The sequence below is a fragment of the Rhincodon typus genome, chromosome 20 (genome assembly GCF_021869965.1).
Source record: "Rhincodon typus isolate 14 chromosome 20, sRhiTyp1.1, whole genome shotgun sequence".
In the NCBI taxonomy this organism is placed as follows: domain Eukaryota; kingdom Metazoa; phylum Chordata; class Chondrichthyes; order Orectolobiformes; family Rhincodontidae; genus Rhincodon; species Rhincodon typus.
This window is the reverse complement of record NC_063351.1, coordinates 32,951,183-32,965,146: the sequence shown is the minus strand read 5'-3', so window position 1 is coordinate 32,965,146 and position 13,964 is coordinate 32,951,183. Positions and strand designations below refer to the sequence as shown.

At 40.5% G+C, this 13,964-nt stretch overlaps 1 protein-coding gene across 2 annotated transcripts in view; it reads right to left on the bottom strand.

The window, feature by feature from the left end:
• nhlrc2 (NHL repeat containing 2) overlaps positions 1–13,964 on the bottom strand; it is an 87,063-nt gene that overhangs the window by 22,940 nt on the left and 50,159 nt on the right. For both annotated transcript variants that reach the window (XM_048609050.1, XM_048609051.1), the window contains exon 7: positions 8,985–9,213. In XM_048609050.1, coding sequence (XP_048465007.1) covers positions 8,985–9,213 — 229 coding nt within the window. The remainder of the gene's footprint in view (positions 1–8,984; positions 9,214–13,964) is intronic.

Below are 13,964 nucleotides of genomic sequence, written 5' to 3'. Positions count from 1 at the left end.
AATTTCAGGTAACTATTCCCTTTGGAATGCCAGAGCATGTGAATCTTAATATAATTTCTTATTATGATATGCTTAAATGTGCCCAGGCTTGGTGGTTTTGAAATGCCTGATACTCAACATATTTGATGCTTTCATAGTAGTTCTCCGATACTGAAATTCGTTGTTAATGAGTGGTTTGATGGGTTAAGGATAACTCATAAGTCACTATGTAACGACGTTGTAAATCTGCAGCCAAATTCAGAGATTCAAAGCTGTTGGAAAAACCTTTTATATCTGCAGTTATCTGAAAAATAGAATAGTATCCTTCTATTACACTTTGAGAAGAATGGTTTAATTAGTCCAAGTACTTCTGTCGATTAAAAATTATACATACAGAATGTTTAAATTCTTCAAGCTGTGCAGATAGTTTATTGCTGGTCTAAAGAGGCAGAGCGAAAACTCTTGGATGTAATTATGTCAACAAGCCCTCTTCCTCCTGTACAGAAATTCTAATTTTCCCCCTTGTTGGAGCAGAATTCACACCAATCAACATTTAAGATGTGCAAATCTTATCATCCGGAATTAAAGATTCACTCGGTTAAAATAATATTTGGTAGTCCGCTCTGGCCAGGAAATAGAATTCCAAACATGATAATTCAATCACAAAAATTCTGAAATTTAACATTTATCTAGGACTTTCCCCAATAATATTTATACATATTGCATTACAATGGTTACATGCAACATTGACATCAGTGTTTACCACATCCCCTCTGACCCAACCAATCCTGTGAATACACAACCAATGATGGACAACTTCCTGGACCACCTTAGGTTCTCCCATCATCTCATGATGCTTGCCAGACTGCCTATCACCTGTCCTTGGGCTCCTACAATTATTGACCACGTTCCAACACTGATTGTTATGTACCTTCCTAGACATTTGCTAGCACATTGTATACTTGCTTACTACTATTGACTTTTCAAATTTGGTCATGCAATTCATATCCCTTGCTGATCTTAGTACAGAAGATTAAAAAGGATGTTAACTTCTACCAATTGTTATGATTTTTGTAATATCAGCTCTAATATAAAGTTACCAATAAAGTTTGCATAGTTAAACCTAATACTATGATTCTGGGACAAAACTAACATTTTTGGGAACAGCTCCCCTCTTATCTGACTTGCGAAGTGGCAGTTGTTTATTCTCGAGGTTATGGTGACCCTGTTTCAAAATTGTTTCTGCCCGCTTTGCTATGTTATTTGTCTCTTGATATATTACGAAGTTATCTTGTTTGTACCTTTTTGTTGTTCTAATCTTCTTGCTAACAGGAAAAAAATTTCAAGGTGTTTATTGAAACTAGTCTCTGCATCCAAGACTAACTGCCATCAGAAATTTAATTCCCCCAATATCCAATAAATTTAGACTCCTATTCTTGTACGAATGTGTGTCTACTCTAATATGTAATTATAATTATTTAAAAAGCCTCATGCCAGGTACATCAAGCTTTCCCTTTCTATTTCATATAAAAGTTGGAAATCTCAAATCAGATGGTTTTCATCTGAGCTGATTTATCAGAATCTTACTGTTGGCATTCAAGTCCCAGTTTACAAAGACTCAGAGGCATTTTGTTGTCTGGCTGTGAAGGCCATGATTTGAACTATATGAAATGCTACATCAGCTAAACTTTCCTTTGATTATCTGTGTTAGTTAAGAAGAAAATCCCTTATAGCCATTTTGTCATATACAGCCATGGGCAATATACATCTTTCAATGAAGTTACATATTTGAATTTAGTGATCCTGAAGTGTTCTAATGGGAGCAGAAACAAGTGGATATGAAAGCTTACTTGTGTTTCAAGGCTGGGATTTGTCTTGGTCTACAAAGAGATCCGGCCTCTCTAAAAGCTTCAAGTCATAAAAGAAAAAATAAGCATATTGAAATAACGAATATGAACTAATTACACAAGATGCTCAAAAATTTTCAAATCAATCATCAGCATCTGAAATGCTTCTCCACACAAAACATTAATCTGCATTTTAAATGCTGTTGGAAGACGTTTTCTGCTTTAAAAATGTGCCAGCATTTTCTCTTTGCAAGCAAGGCTCAGGTGCCCAAATATACAAGTTCATGATAAGAGGTTTTGATTAACCTATTGTCTAAATACAGCTACTCATGCAGATGTCTTTGCTTGTTCATTGTGTACAGATAGTCAAGACTGTTGCTATTGATAAAAAAAAACAGGAATGTGTTCAGAACAAGACATCAACTAAAATAGAATGAAGGAATTACTAATCAAGTGCATAACTGTATATTTCTTAAAAGGATTAAGGGCCCTACACAACTGTACCCTCCACAATGTGAAACATGTGAAGCTGTTTTGAAAAATGGTATACTGACTAAATCTTCAACAGGATGGCTGCTTCAGTCCTATCAGTTTAGCACTGAGGTTAAATTCTGCAAACTTTATTTTACGACATGCTGAAATCCTGCAGTTTTGGGTTACCACTCATGCCTGTAACTTATGCAGGAAAGACGCAAGAAAACAGCCAGGGTCAACACTGTACTCATTGCCCACAAGTGGTATAAGAGATGGGTTAAGTTACATATTATTGCTAGACTATATGTTTGTTTGCCTATTGCTAAGTCGCCTCATAATCCTACAGAAAGTTCATGGCTGATCATGCTTAAGTGAAAGTGTATCACATTCACACCATTGGAGAACATCAAACGTAGAAGTATGAAGTATGGCCTCATAATGTGATGCCATTTTCTTTTGTAAGCAGAGTAGTCGTCTTGACTGGTTTTACATTGAAATAGCAAGTGAATATTAAAATCCGAGGACTGGACTTCAGATTCAAAAGTAAGTTCAAATCCCTTCACTGCAGCTGGGGAATTCAAATACAGTTGATTAAATAAATTTAAAGTAGAAAGCTAGTATGAGTGATGCAGACCATGTGACTACCACATCATTGTAAATATTCATTTGGTACACAAAAATCTGTTAGAGAAGGAAATCTACAATACTTATCAGACTTGGTCTATAATCTGACTCCACTGCATTGTGGTTGACTATCCCTAATCAGTCCTTGCCTTTCCAAACGCATGTAAATCCTGTCCCTCAGAATCCCCTCCAACAACTTACCCACCACTGATGCAAGATTCACTGGTTCATAATTCCCTGAAATGGCCCAGCAGCAAGTTATTTAGTTGTCAAGGAGACAAGGGCAGTGAGGATGGACGATAATCAGTGGCCTTGTGAATGAAATTAAAAATGTAATAAAAAAGATGCAGCATTTTATTTTAAATTTATTAATGACCATTATATATGACATTTGAACATTTGGTATTGAATGTTTTCATCACAAATACAATAAAATTTAAACATCTTTCATTACTTAATTTCCATTTCCAAACTTATCAACACGATAGCAATAGCCAAATCAGAACATAAAATGAACAAATTTGAAAAGAGTGCATGTTACAGAAGAAGTGGTGCTGGCAGACTTAAAAACACATTAAAGGTAGATAATTAGCCAAAACCTGATCTGGTGTTTCGCAGAACTTTGCGAGAAGTTAGGAAGAGATTGCTGGGCGCCTTGCTGAGATATTTACATCATCTACACCAGGGTAAGTTGCCAGATGACTAGTAGCTGACTATTCCGGTATCATTATTTAAGAAAGGCTGTAAAGAAAGATCAGGGAACTATTAACTGGTGAGCCTTGCGCCAGTGGTGGGTAAGTTGTGGGGCAGGATTTACCTGCATTTGGAAAGGCAAGGATTAATTAGGGACAGTCAACATGGCTTTGGCAGGGAAATCATGTCTCACTAACTTGATTGAGTTTTTTTGATGTGGCGACAAAGAAGATTGAAGAAGGCACAGCGATAGACGTGGTCTACGTGGACTTCAGCAAAGTTTCAACAAGGTTCTGCATGGTAGACTGGTTGGTAAACTTAGATCACACGGGATCCAGGGAGAACTAGGCAATTGGATACAAGATTGGCTTGAAAGTAGGAGACAGAGGGGGGTGAGAGAGAGTTATTTTTCAGACTGGAGGACTGTGACCAGCAGTGTGCCACAAGGATCAGTGTTAGGTGCACTGCATTTTATTATTTGTATAAATGATTTGGATGTGAATGTAGGAGCTATAGTTAATAAGTTTGCAGATGCCACAAAATAGGTGGCGTAGTGGACAGTGAAGAAGATTATCTCAAAGTACAATAGGACCTTGATTGGTCAATAGGCTGAGGAGTGTTAGATAGGGTTTAATTGAGATAAACATGAAGTGTTGCATTTTGCTAAGGCAAAGCAAGACAGGACATGTACAGTTAAAGGTAGTACAGGTGCATACTTCATTGAAAGTGGAATCACAGGCAGACAGGGTGGTAAAGGTGGTGTTTGGCATACTAGCTTTTATTGGTCAGAACTGTGAGTATAGGAGTTGGGATGTGATGTTGTGGCTGTACAGGATATCAGTGAGGTCACTTTAGAATATTGTGTACAATTCTAGTAGCCCTTCAATAGGAAGGATGCTGTTAAACTTGAGAGGGTGCAGAAAAGATTTACAAGAATGTTGTTGGGACTGGAGGGTTTGAGTTATAGGGAGAAGCTGAATCGGCAGGGGTTTTGTCTCCCTGGAGCGTCAGAGGCTGAGGGGTGACCATATAGAGGTTTATAAAATCACGAGTGGCATGGATAAGGTGAATAGCCAAGGTCGTTTTCCTAAGGTGGGGAGCTCAAAACCAGAGGGCATAGGTTTAAGGTGAGGGGGGAAAGATTTAAAAGGGATCAGACGGGTAACTTTTTCACTTAGAGGGTCGTGCGTGTATGCAACGAGCTGCCAGAAGAAGTGAAGGAGGCGGATTCAATTACAACATTTAAAAGGCATCTGGATGGGTAAATGAATCAGAAGGATTTAGGGGGATATGGGCCAAATGCTTGCAAATGGGAATAGGTCAGATTGGGATAACTGGTCAGCGCAGAAGAGTTGGACCAAAGAATCTGTTTCCATGCTATATGACTCCACGACTCTATAACATACCAGAGATCGTAGGGACTGCCTATGCTGGAGTCTGAGATAACAAGGTGTGGAGCTGGATGAACACAACAGGCCAGGCATCATCATAGGAGCAGGAAAGCTGACGTTTCGGGTCTGGATTACTGAAGAAGGGTCCAGACCTGAAACGTCAGCTTTCCTGCTCCTCTGATGCTGCCTGGCCTGCTGTGTTCATCCAGCTCCACATCTATAACATACCAAACTGGTGAAAGTTCCTCCTTATTTTTACAATTGCAGTGATTTTAGAGTTTTAAAGGTGCAGAATGTTATGCCTGTTTGTGTTACTTTCGTGAGACACTGAGTTGAATTTTACCAGAAATTTGGTTTGTTTCACGAAGGGCTCCTATCCACAAATATCATCAAGTCTCTTCGTACTATTTTCTCAAACCCATCTCATTACCTATGCACCTTGCTTCTATGGTGGTCCGCTTGTTGTATTCTCCCATTCATCTGTGTAAACACTTGCTACTTCTGGGATCTCTGCACCCTTTAAAGTCCATGCTGCCCCCCCAATCAAGCACTGCTCTTCATAATTAGTGCGAATTGCCTCAAACACACCCGACAGAGGAAAACTGGCACTCCATCTTGCTGACAGGGAACAGGATGATGGGACAAGGTGAAGAAGACTGCCCTCTTCCCTCAGGATCAACAGAAGAGACTATGTCATTAGACACTGCCAGCCTAGTCTCCAGTTGTCACAGTCTGAAGGAACGCACAGCATGAGGAGAGAGAGGTCCATTCTAGGGGGGAGAAAAAAGGGCCAAGATGGGTGGTGGGGTGCCCAACATTCGGTTCCTCTCCCACACAAGGACAGTTTCCTGATCCTGACTGCCCCAAATGGCCAACAAACTCTATCCAAGCCCTTGGACTGAAATCAGAGACAGCACTTGACATACTGTGCTGGGACCCATGTGCTGAGACAGCACCAGAGACTTGGGTTTGATTCCAGCCTCAGGCAACTGTCTGTGTGGAATTTGCACATTCTCCCCGTGTCTGTGTGAGTTTCCTCCAGGTGCTCCAATTTCCTCTCTCAGTCCAAAGATGTGCAGGTTAGGTGGACTGGCCATGCTAAACTGCCCATAGTGTTCAGTGATGTGTGGGTTAGGAAGATTAGCCATGGGGAAATGCAGGCTTATAGAGTAAGGGGTTGCGTGTGGGTGGAATGTTCTTGGGAGGGTTGGTGTGGACCCAATGGGCCAAATGGCTTACTTCCACACTGTATGGATTCTACGATTCTATGACCCCAGACTGAAGGGTGCCTCTCTTGTCATGACTGAGGACTACTCTCCATGGATGTTAAGACTTGGTCATTTGGCTGATGCAAAAGCAGTGGATTTGTCATGAATGCTTTGGCAAATAGTGCAGACGTGAAATTGAGACACATAGTGATGTAAAGAAAAGTATCCACTTGCTTAACTGCTGACAACCAAGAGAATTTGCCTGGCTGCATGTCTGTGCTGAAAAGCAAGAAAAGACGGAACTACAGGGAGCCTTTAATATCTGGCTGCGGGGACACAGTTCAAAACAGCAAGGCAATGCATTGCAGGGAAGGCAGAAGGCCTTTGTCATCAAAACTAGTCATCAATCCAATCAGCTACTTGTTGCTGGCTGAATTGCCCTTCATAAAGGCCCCTTGGCTCTAGCTTGTTGGGAGTGACCTCATCTCCTCTGTTTGACCAAGCAGCAATGTACATAACACAGTCAAGTGTTGGTAGCTTGCTTTGAAAATGTGCAGCAATCTCTTCCATCAGAGATAGTAAGAATTGCTGAGGCTGGAGTCTGTAACAACACAGTGTGGAGCTGGAGGAACACAGCAGGCCAGGCAGCATGAGAGGAGTAGGAAAGCTGATGTTTCAGAAATGGGGGAGGGGAAGGGGCTCTGAAATAAATAGGGAGGGGGTTTGGTGATAGCAGGTAGGTAGTGGTGGGGATTGATCAGTGAGGTGGGAGGAGCAGATAGATGGGAGAGAAGACAGACACGTCAAGGAGGCAGAATGAGAGGGAGGGTTGGTCTTGGGATGAGACTGGCGGTGGGGAGATTTTGAAGCTTGTAAAGGTGGAATGGTGATAGGGGAGTGCAGGTAGGTAGTGGTGGGGATACCTGCACTCACCTATCGCCATCCCACCTTTACCAACTTCAAAATCTCCCACCCCCCAGCCTCATCTCCCAAGACCAACCCCCCGGCCTCATCTCCCAAGACCAACCCTCCCTCTCATCCCCACCTCCTTGATGTGTCCGTCTTCTCTCCCACCTATTAACTCCTTCCACCTCACTGACCAATCCCCACCACTACCTACCTGCTATCACTATCCCACCTACCTTTCACAGCCCAAACCCCACCCCTCCCTATTTATTTCAGTGCCCCCTTCCCCTCCCCCATTTCTGAAGAAGGGCCGCGACCCGAAACATCAGCTTTCCTGCTCCTCTCACGCTGCCTGGCCTGCTGTGTTCCTCCAGCTCCACACTGTGTTATCTCTTCCATCATCCTTGGTTATTAAAACAGTGCTTTCTTCATTTCAGTCCCCAATCAAAAATACAGAACAATACAAAGATACAGACTTTACAAAATATAGACTATAGACTCTTCCTTAGTTCATGTGATGTAGTCCAAGCGCCAGCAGACTGGATAACATTGACAGGTTAAGCACCTAGTTTGACTACAACAAAGCCCAAATGAGGGCTTAACCTCTCGCCAAGTATTCAAATCAAGCTTCAGTTCGTCAGTCCAGGCACACTTTTCTTGAGGGTATAATCACTTACAGACAACTCTGCCAGCCAGTTTTACTTTAACAATTGTAGCAAGTCATTTCATGTGGAAAGAAAAAGTACTTCTTAAATGATTGTTTAAATTTTTTGAGTTTATGTTTAGTAGAAAAATTACATTTTTTTACAAAATTTAAGTTATTCAAGACAATTTGCCAAATAATTTTCAGGAATTTAGTTGGCTAAATAACTTTTACCTAATTAGAAGTAGTTTTCAGTATTCATGCTTGATTTGCAAATCATTAGTAGTTGCTGGCATTTTATGAGCTCTGCTTCCTGTTCTTCACCTGTGCAGATATGATTTGTTGCTTACTTATAAACAGGTTACAAGAAATTAGCACACATCAAGTGCCACATCCAAACTATCACATAATAGACATGGACAATAGAAAAGCAACATGTAAACTTCAATAAATAAATACATGCTTACAGCATAAGCACATCAATGACAAAATGCATATTTCAAAGTTGGACTACATTCGTGGAGTGCCACATAATTTAATATGTTTGAGCCTACTGTTTTCTCACCAGAAAAGCTTTTATTTATGGTTCACATCATAATCTAGGGAAAACTGTTCAAAATTCAAATTAAAAGTGGAAAGTGTTACATAATTTTCCATACCAAATCCAACCCTACCTACTCTTAATCTGAACATTTAAAATCTCAATGTATAGCATAATTTGGTTGCTAAAACAGGATACAAATGTAGTTAATATTATTTGAACACTCTATGAGACTCTATAACCTATTTCATCACAACATTTTTGCAGCTAACACCGGAAAAGATTACATAAAACAACTGATTTTTAAAAAATCCAATTGGATTTATTACTGTTGCTTTTCTTTCCCTCCATATATCGAAGTAAATTTGGACAGTAGCAACTACCTAAAGAATGAAATGTGGGACAGCAACTCGGTTGGGCCCCATCAGCTATCTATTTCTGACAAATGAAAAAATTTTTATAACTTGCTGGACAGATGTTAAAATTGTATTCAAAGATAAATGCTGCAACTGAACATGTCTAAAATTTTATCTTCTTCACTCAACTGCATAAGTTCTGAAACGCTGCTGCCATGCATTTAATTCCTCTAACTGGGTTTAGTAAATAATAGGTTGTACCATTTTAGGTGACAACTTTACTCAACCAAAACTCATTTAAAACATGAATAATCTTACTTACCAGAGGATCCCTTTCTCCTCCCACAAGGTTTTTTACAGCACCATCCTTCAGAGATACAGAGCGGATTGTGCTACTCTCACTGTCAGAAACGAAAATGCAATTCCATTCTGGAGGAGCTACAGACAGACCCGATGGTTGAGCAAATCCTGCTTTGTGAGGATAGGAATTGTTTCGATTTTCCTCATTGCCACTCCCAGCAAAACGAATGCATGTTCCCTTCTTGTACTCTCTAGGAGAAACAGGTATGTGTACACATTTATGACACTAATATAAACTTAGCTATAATTTGTCTTAAAAAATGAATGAAACAATTTCAGAAGCATTTTCTTTTCCAAAATTTTGTAGGTTTACCCAAATATGCAAGTTCTACTGCAATATTTGAATTGGACACAAAGTTCGGGTTAATATAAATTTCTGCATATGGTCCAATTCAAATTATAAACAGCATGTTCTCTTCCAAATAACTGGACCCTGTTCAGATAGAACAACATATCAGTTTGTTCTTTCTGCAAGAGGACCACCATTTTGGAGTCTACATTACCCAGTATTTTATAGGCCGTGCGACTGCCTGGAATGTGCCTAAGCAGACTGGCAGCAACCAGAGAACTACGCGGCTACTTTCAGATATTATTTTTGGTTTAGGAACCCTAGCAATTCATGGCAGTGGAGAAAAGCCGCATCTGAGATTCCCCAGTGTTGCAGATGATCCTGACTTGAGTAGTTTTATAAAATCTGTTTTTGGACAAGATCATATTCAAATGTTTTGAATCTTAGGCCAAACAGAATTGATTATTTTCTGGATACATTAATAATCACTATCCATTGACAGTTTCAGTAGTCAACAAATATACTAAAGCCTTAAATAATTATTCTGTAAAAGAAAAAGGATGTGCAACTCTCATATGATTTTCTTTCATTTTTAAACATTTATTTGAAATTTGTGTCGAAAAACTCTACACTTTATTTTCCTAACTCATGAATAATTAAATCTGTAATTTCTTGTATTCCCTGATTAAAATTTATTGAAAACTAATTAATTGACTTAAGGAGTACACAGTACATTTTCGAGCTGGCATACTGGTGGAATATATAATTTCAATAGGCCTAAAACTCTTCCTCCTTCCACTTATCCATGTCAAAGAAACATTTGGCTATCGAAAATCTACTGGCAAATTGGTTACAAAACTAATACTGCTCAATACTATTTATGTGCAAATGTACAGCAAATTCAAGCAGAGGCTGGATGTAGTATTATATGCAGATAACCAGATGTTGTCCAAGATGTGTGCAATTAGCTTCAAGAAACTTGCATGCTACTTGCCTCATCACTGGGAAATGTGAATTAGTTGTATTTGCATGTTTGATTAATCTAATCTCACCACTGAAATTTAAATCTTATTCATTCCAGTCTAGTTGACTTTTGTCTAAAAACTTTGGTTAGTGCTAATTACTTTAATTAAGATCTCTAGCACTGAAAAGTATTACAAGTACGATATCTTTTTTCTTCACGTATTGACTGTTGCTGGAGACTTCTAAAAAAAACACAAGACTTTTCTTTGTCATAAAACAGTCTTTCTTTGCTTGATTTGATGTTGAATTCACTCACATCTAAGTCCTTGCACTATTTTTATATAACTATAATTTGATTGATTAAAGTGATAACAATGTTATGCTCTGTTCACACCTGTTTCTCACACCTTGCTTCCTGTCCTGTGCCAGCATCAGTTTGTACTTTCAAAAACGTGCTATGTAAAAAATTCAAAAACTTAAACGTGTAAGGGCAAGTCTTGTTAACAGTAGATGACATTGGATTTGTTCCTACAACAGCTCATGGCCTAGAGATTTAAATTGTATGGATTGTTTCCACTAGGACATGCTTGTGAACTTTGTTTACATTTACTGGTGCTCAGCAGATATAAATACACTGCTACACCATTTAACCCATTCCTAACATAATAGCTAAAATGACCTAAATGAGAACAGTCCTTGGTCGTGTTCCAGGTTTAATGTAACTACGAAGTAGCATTTAGTTTTCAAAGGTATCCATGATGTAGGTCAGAAAATAATTTCAAATTTTATTTCAGGTAATATTTATTGAGCAATGAAACTTTTGGCTGGAATTTTCCCTCTCTGGTGTAGCATGAATAATGGCAAGGAAAGTGGGTAGAACAGTAAGAGTGAGAAAATCTGATTGTTGACATGGAGAAACATTTTTCCTGATTTTTCCTTTGAAGCTTAAATGATTTTAGAATCTTACACCGAGTGGTGTCAAATGTATTATTATTACTTTTTCATCTTATTCAAGCCCCAACCCTCCTCACTTATACACCACTTCTAATTCTCCTCTCCTTCACTAAGATACTAGACAGTGCAAATTCTCGACAAGCAAATAAGAACCAGTACTGGGTAGTTGCAATTAGCCCAACGCTTGTCCCATATGTCTCCAACTGTTCCTTCAGAACAAAATCTCTGCATGCTCCAAGGCCACCCAACCTCCTCATCCTTTGTCCATGCAAGTCGGCACTGGCAAACTACCAGCCTCACCACATTATGCCTGCTTTGGTCCATCTCTGACATCACTTTAGCCCATCAGCACTTCACTTTGGAGCTCAGGGACATCCAATGACTTGCATGCTTCTTCCAGGTTGCATTTTGCGCAGAGACATAGATGCATCTCATGCATATGCACAGGAAGCATCTTAGTGCACTTAGCTTGCTCAGTTATTGCTTTTTCACTATACTGCTAACCCGGAGACTGCCAGCCTCTCTGTACTTCACATCGTTTTCTTAAGGCACACTCACTGGCTTCAGTGTTGACGTCTGTCAGCCTCTGTGGCTTACATTCTTTTTTATTGCTGACAGAGAGACAGGCTGCTTGTGATAGTGGGAGTGCTGAACAATCAAAAAATAAGGGGAAAATAAAGGGTGGATACATCAGTAGGAAGAAGTACGGTGCTTCTCTCCACTAGCCCAGCCACCTGCATGTCTGGGTCCCTGTTGGCCAGGCAGTGAGTAAGCTTTTCCTTTCCAATGGGCTATATGTTGAATGTTAAACGTGTACAACTGTACAAGGGCCCCCTTGGTCTTGCAGCTGGGATTTGAAAATGTCATCAGAGGTGTGAAAGCCAGAAATTCCTAACAGTGGCGAGAATCTCCCTCTGTCCAGCTGTGCAATTTTCCCAAGAAAAGGTGCCCAAGACACTGGTTGCATAGTTAATGAGATGAGAAGTGGAAGATTGCAGCAGAAAAATCAGTCCAATTCATGGCACACAAAGCACTGTGAATCTCACTTGACAAAACATTAACTGCAAATGGGAAAAGTCCACCTTCTACTCTTTCAAATGCATATTTAGGATACAAAAATTTCACTCAGTAAAATGGATCACTGGTTCAAGAAGACAGACTACATATCTTTAATGAGCAGAATCCTTTTCGAATTGTTAGGGTAAGTAACACTGTTCTTAAAAGTTTGATCTAAACTACACTGCCTCTAAGGAGGCAGTGCTGGGCAAGCTAATGGCGCTAAAGGTAGATAAGTCTCCTGACCCTGATGAAATGCATCGCAGGGGGAAATAGCAAATGCACGAGTAATTATGTACCAAAATTCACTGGACTCTGGGGTGGTTCCCGCAGATTGGAAACCAGCCAATGTGACGTCACTATTTAAAAAAGGAAGTAGACAAAAACCAGGTAACTATAGGCCAGTTAGCTTAACTTCGGTAGTGGGGAAAATGCTTCAGTCTATCATTAAGGAAGAAATAGTAAGACATCTGGATACAAATTCTCCCATTGGGAACACCCAGCATGGGTTCATGAAGGGTAGGTCATGGCTAACTATTTTGGTATAATTCTCTGAGGATATTACTTGCATGGTGGACAATGGAGAACCTGTGGATGTAGCGTATCTGGATTTCCAGAAGGCATTTGACAAGGTGCCACACCAAAGGCTGCTACATAAGATAAAGTTGCATGGTATCACAGGTAATGTACTGGCATGGATACAGGATTGGTTGACCAGTAGAAAGCAAAGAGTAGGGGTACATGGGTGTTTTTCTGGTTGGCAGTCAGTGGCTAGTGGTGTGCCTCAGGGACCAGTGTTGGGACCGCAATTGTTTACAATTTACATAGTCCCCAACTCCAAATCATCTAAATAAAAACCAAAAGAACTGCGGATGCTGTAAATCAGAAATGAAAACAAAGTTGCTGGAAAAGCTCAGCAGGTCTGGCAGCATCTGTGGAGGAGAAAACAGAGTTAACGTTTCGGGTCCGGTGACCCTTCCTCAGAACTGATGGTGGCTGGGAAAAGGTCAGTTTAGATGCAGAAAATAGGGAGGTGGGTGGGGTAGGGAGTAAACGATAGGATAGAGCCCAACGAGACAGAAAGACAGTTGGACAGACAAAGGAGTTGCTAACTATCAGGCTGGGAGGGTGAGTAGTTGTTAATGGGGACTGTTAGCGACTAACAACAGGGGGTGTGTAGTGGCAGGCTATGTGGTAACAAGGCCTGGTGTGTGGGGTGGGGAGCTGGGACATGGGAGAGTTTAGGCCCTAAGATTATTGAACTCAATATTGAGTCTGGAGGGCTGTAGGGTCCCCAAGCAGAAAATGAGGTGTTGTTCCTCCAGCTTGCATTGGGCTTCACTGGAACACTGTAGCAAGCCGGAGACAGAGATGTTGGCCAGAGAGCAGGGTGGTGCATTGAAGTGGCAGGCAACAGGTAGTTCAGGGTCTTTTTTGCGAGCAGAACGCAGATGTTCTGCAAAGCGGTCACCAAGTCTACGCTTCGTTTCCCCAATGTAGAGGAGACCACATTGTGAGCAGCGAATGCAGTAGACTAGATTCTTGGAAGTGCAGGTGAACTGTTGCACATTTTCACATATTCCCCTCCCCTCCCTTGTCCGCCTTCCGCAGGGACCATTCCCTCCGGGACACCCTGGTCCACACTTCCTTCACCCCCAACACCTCCCCACAGCCCTATGG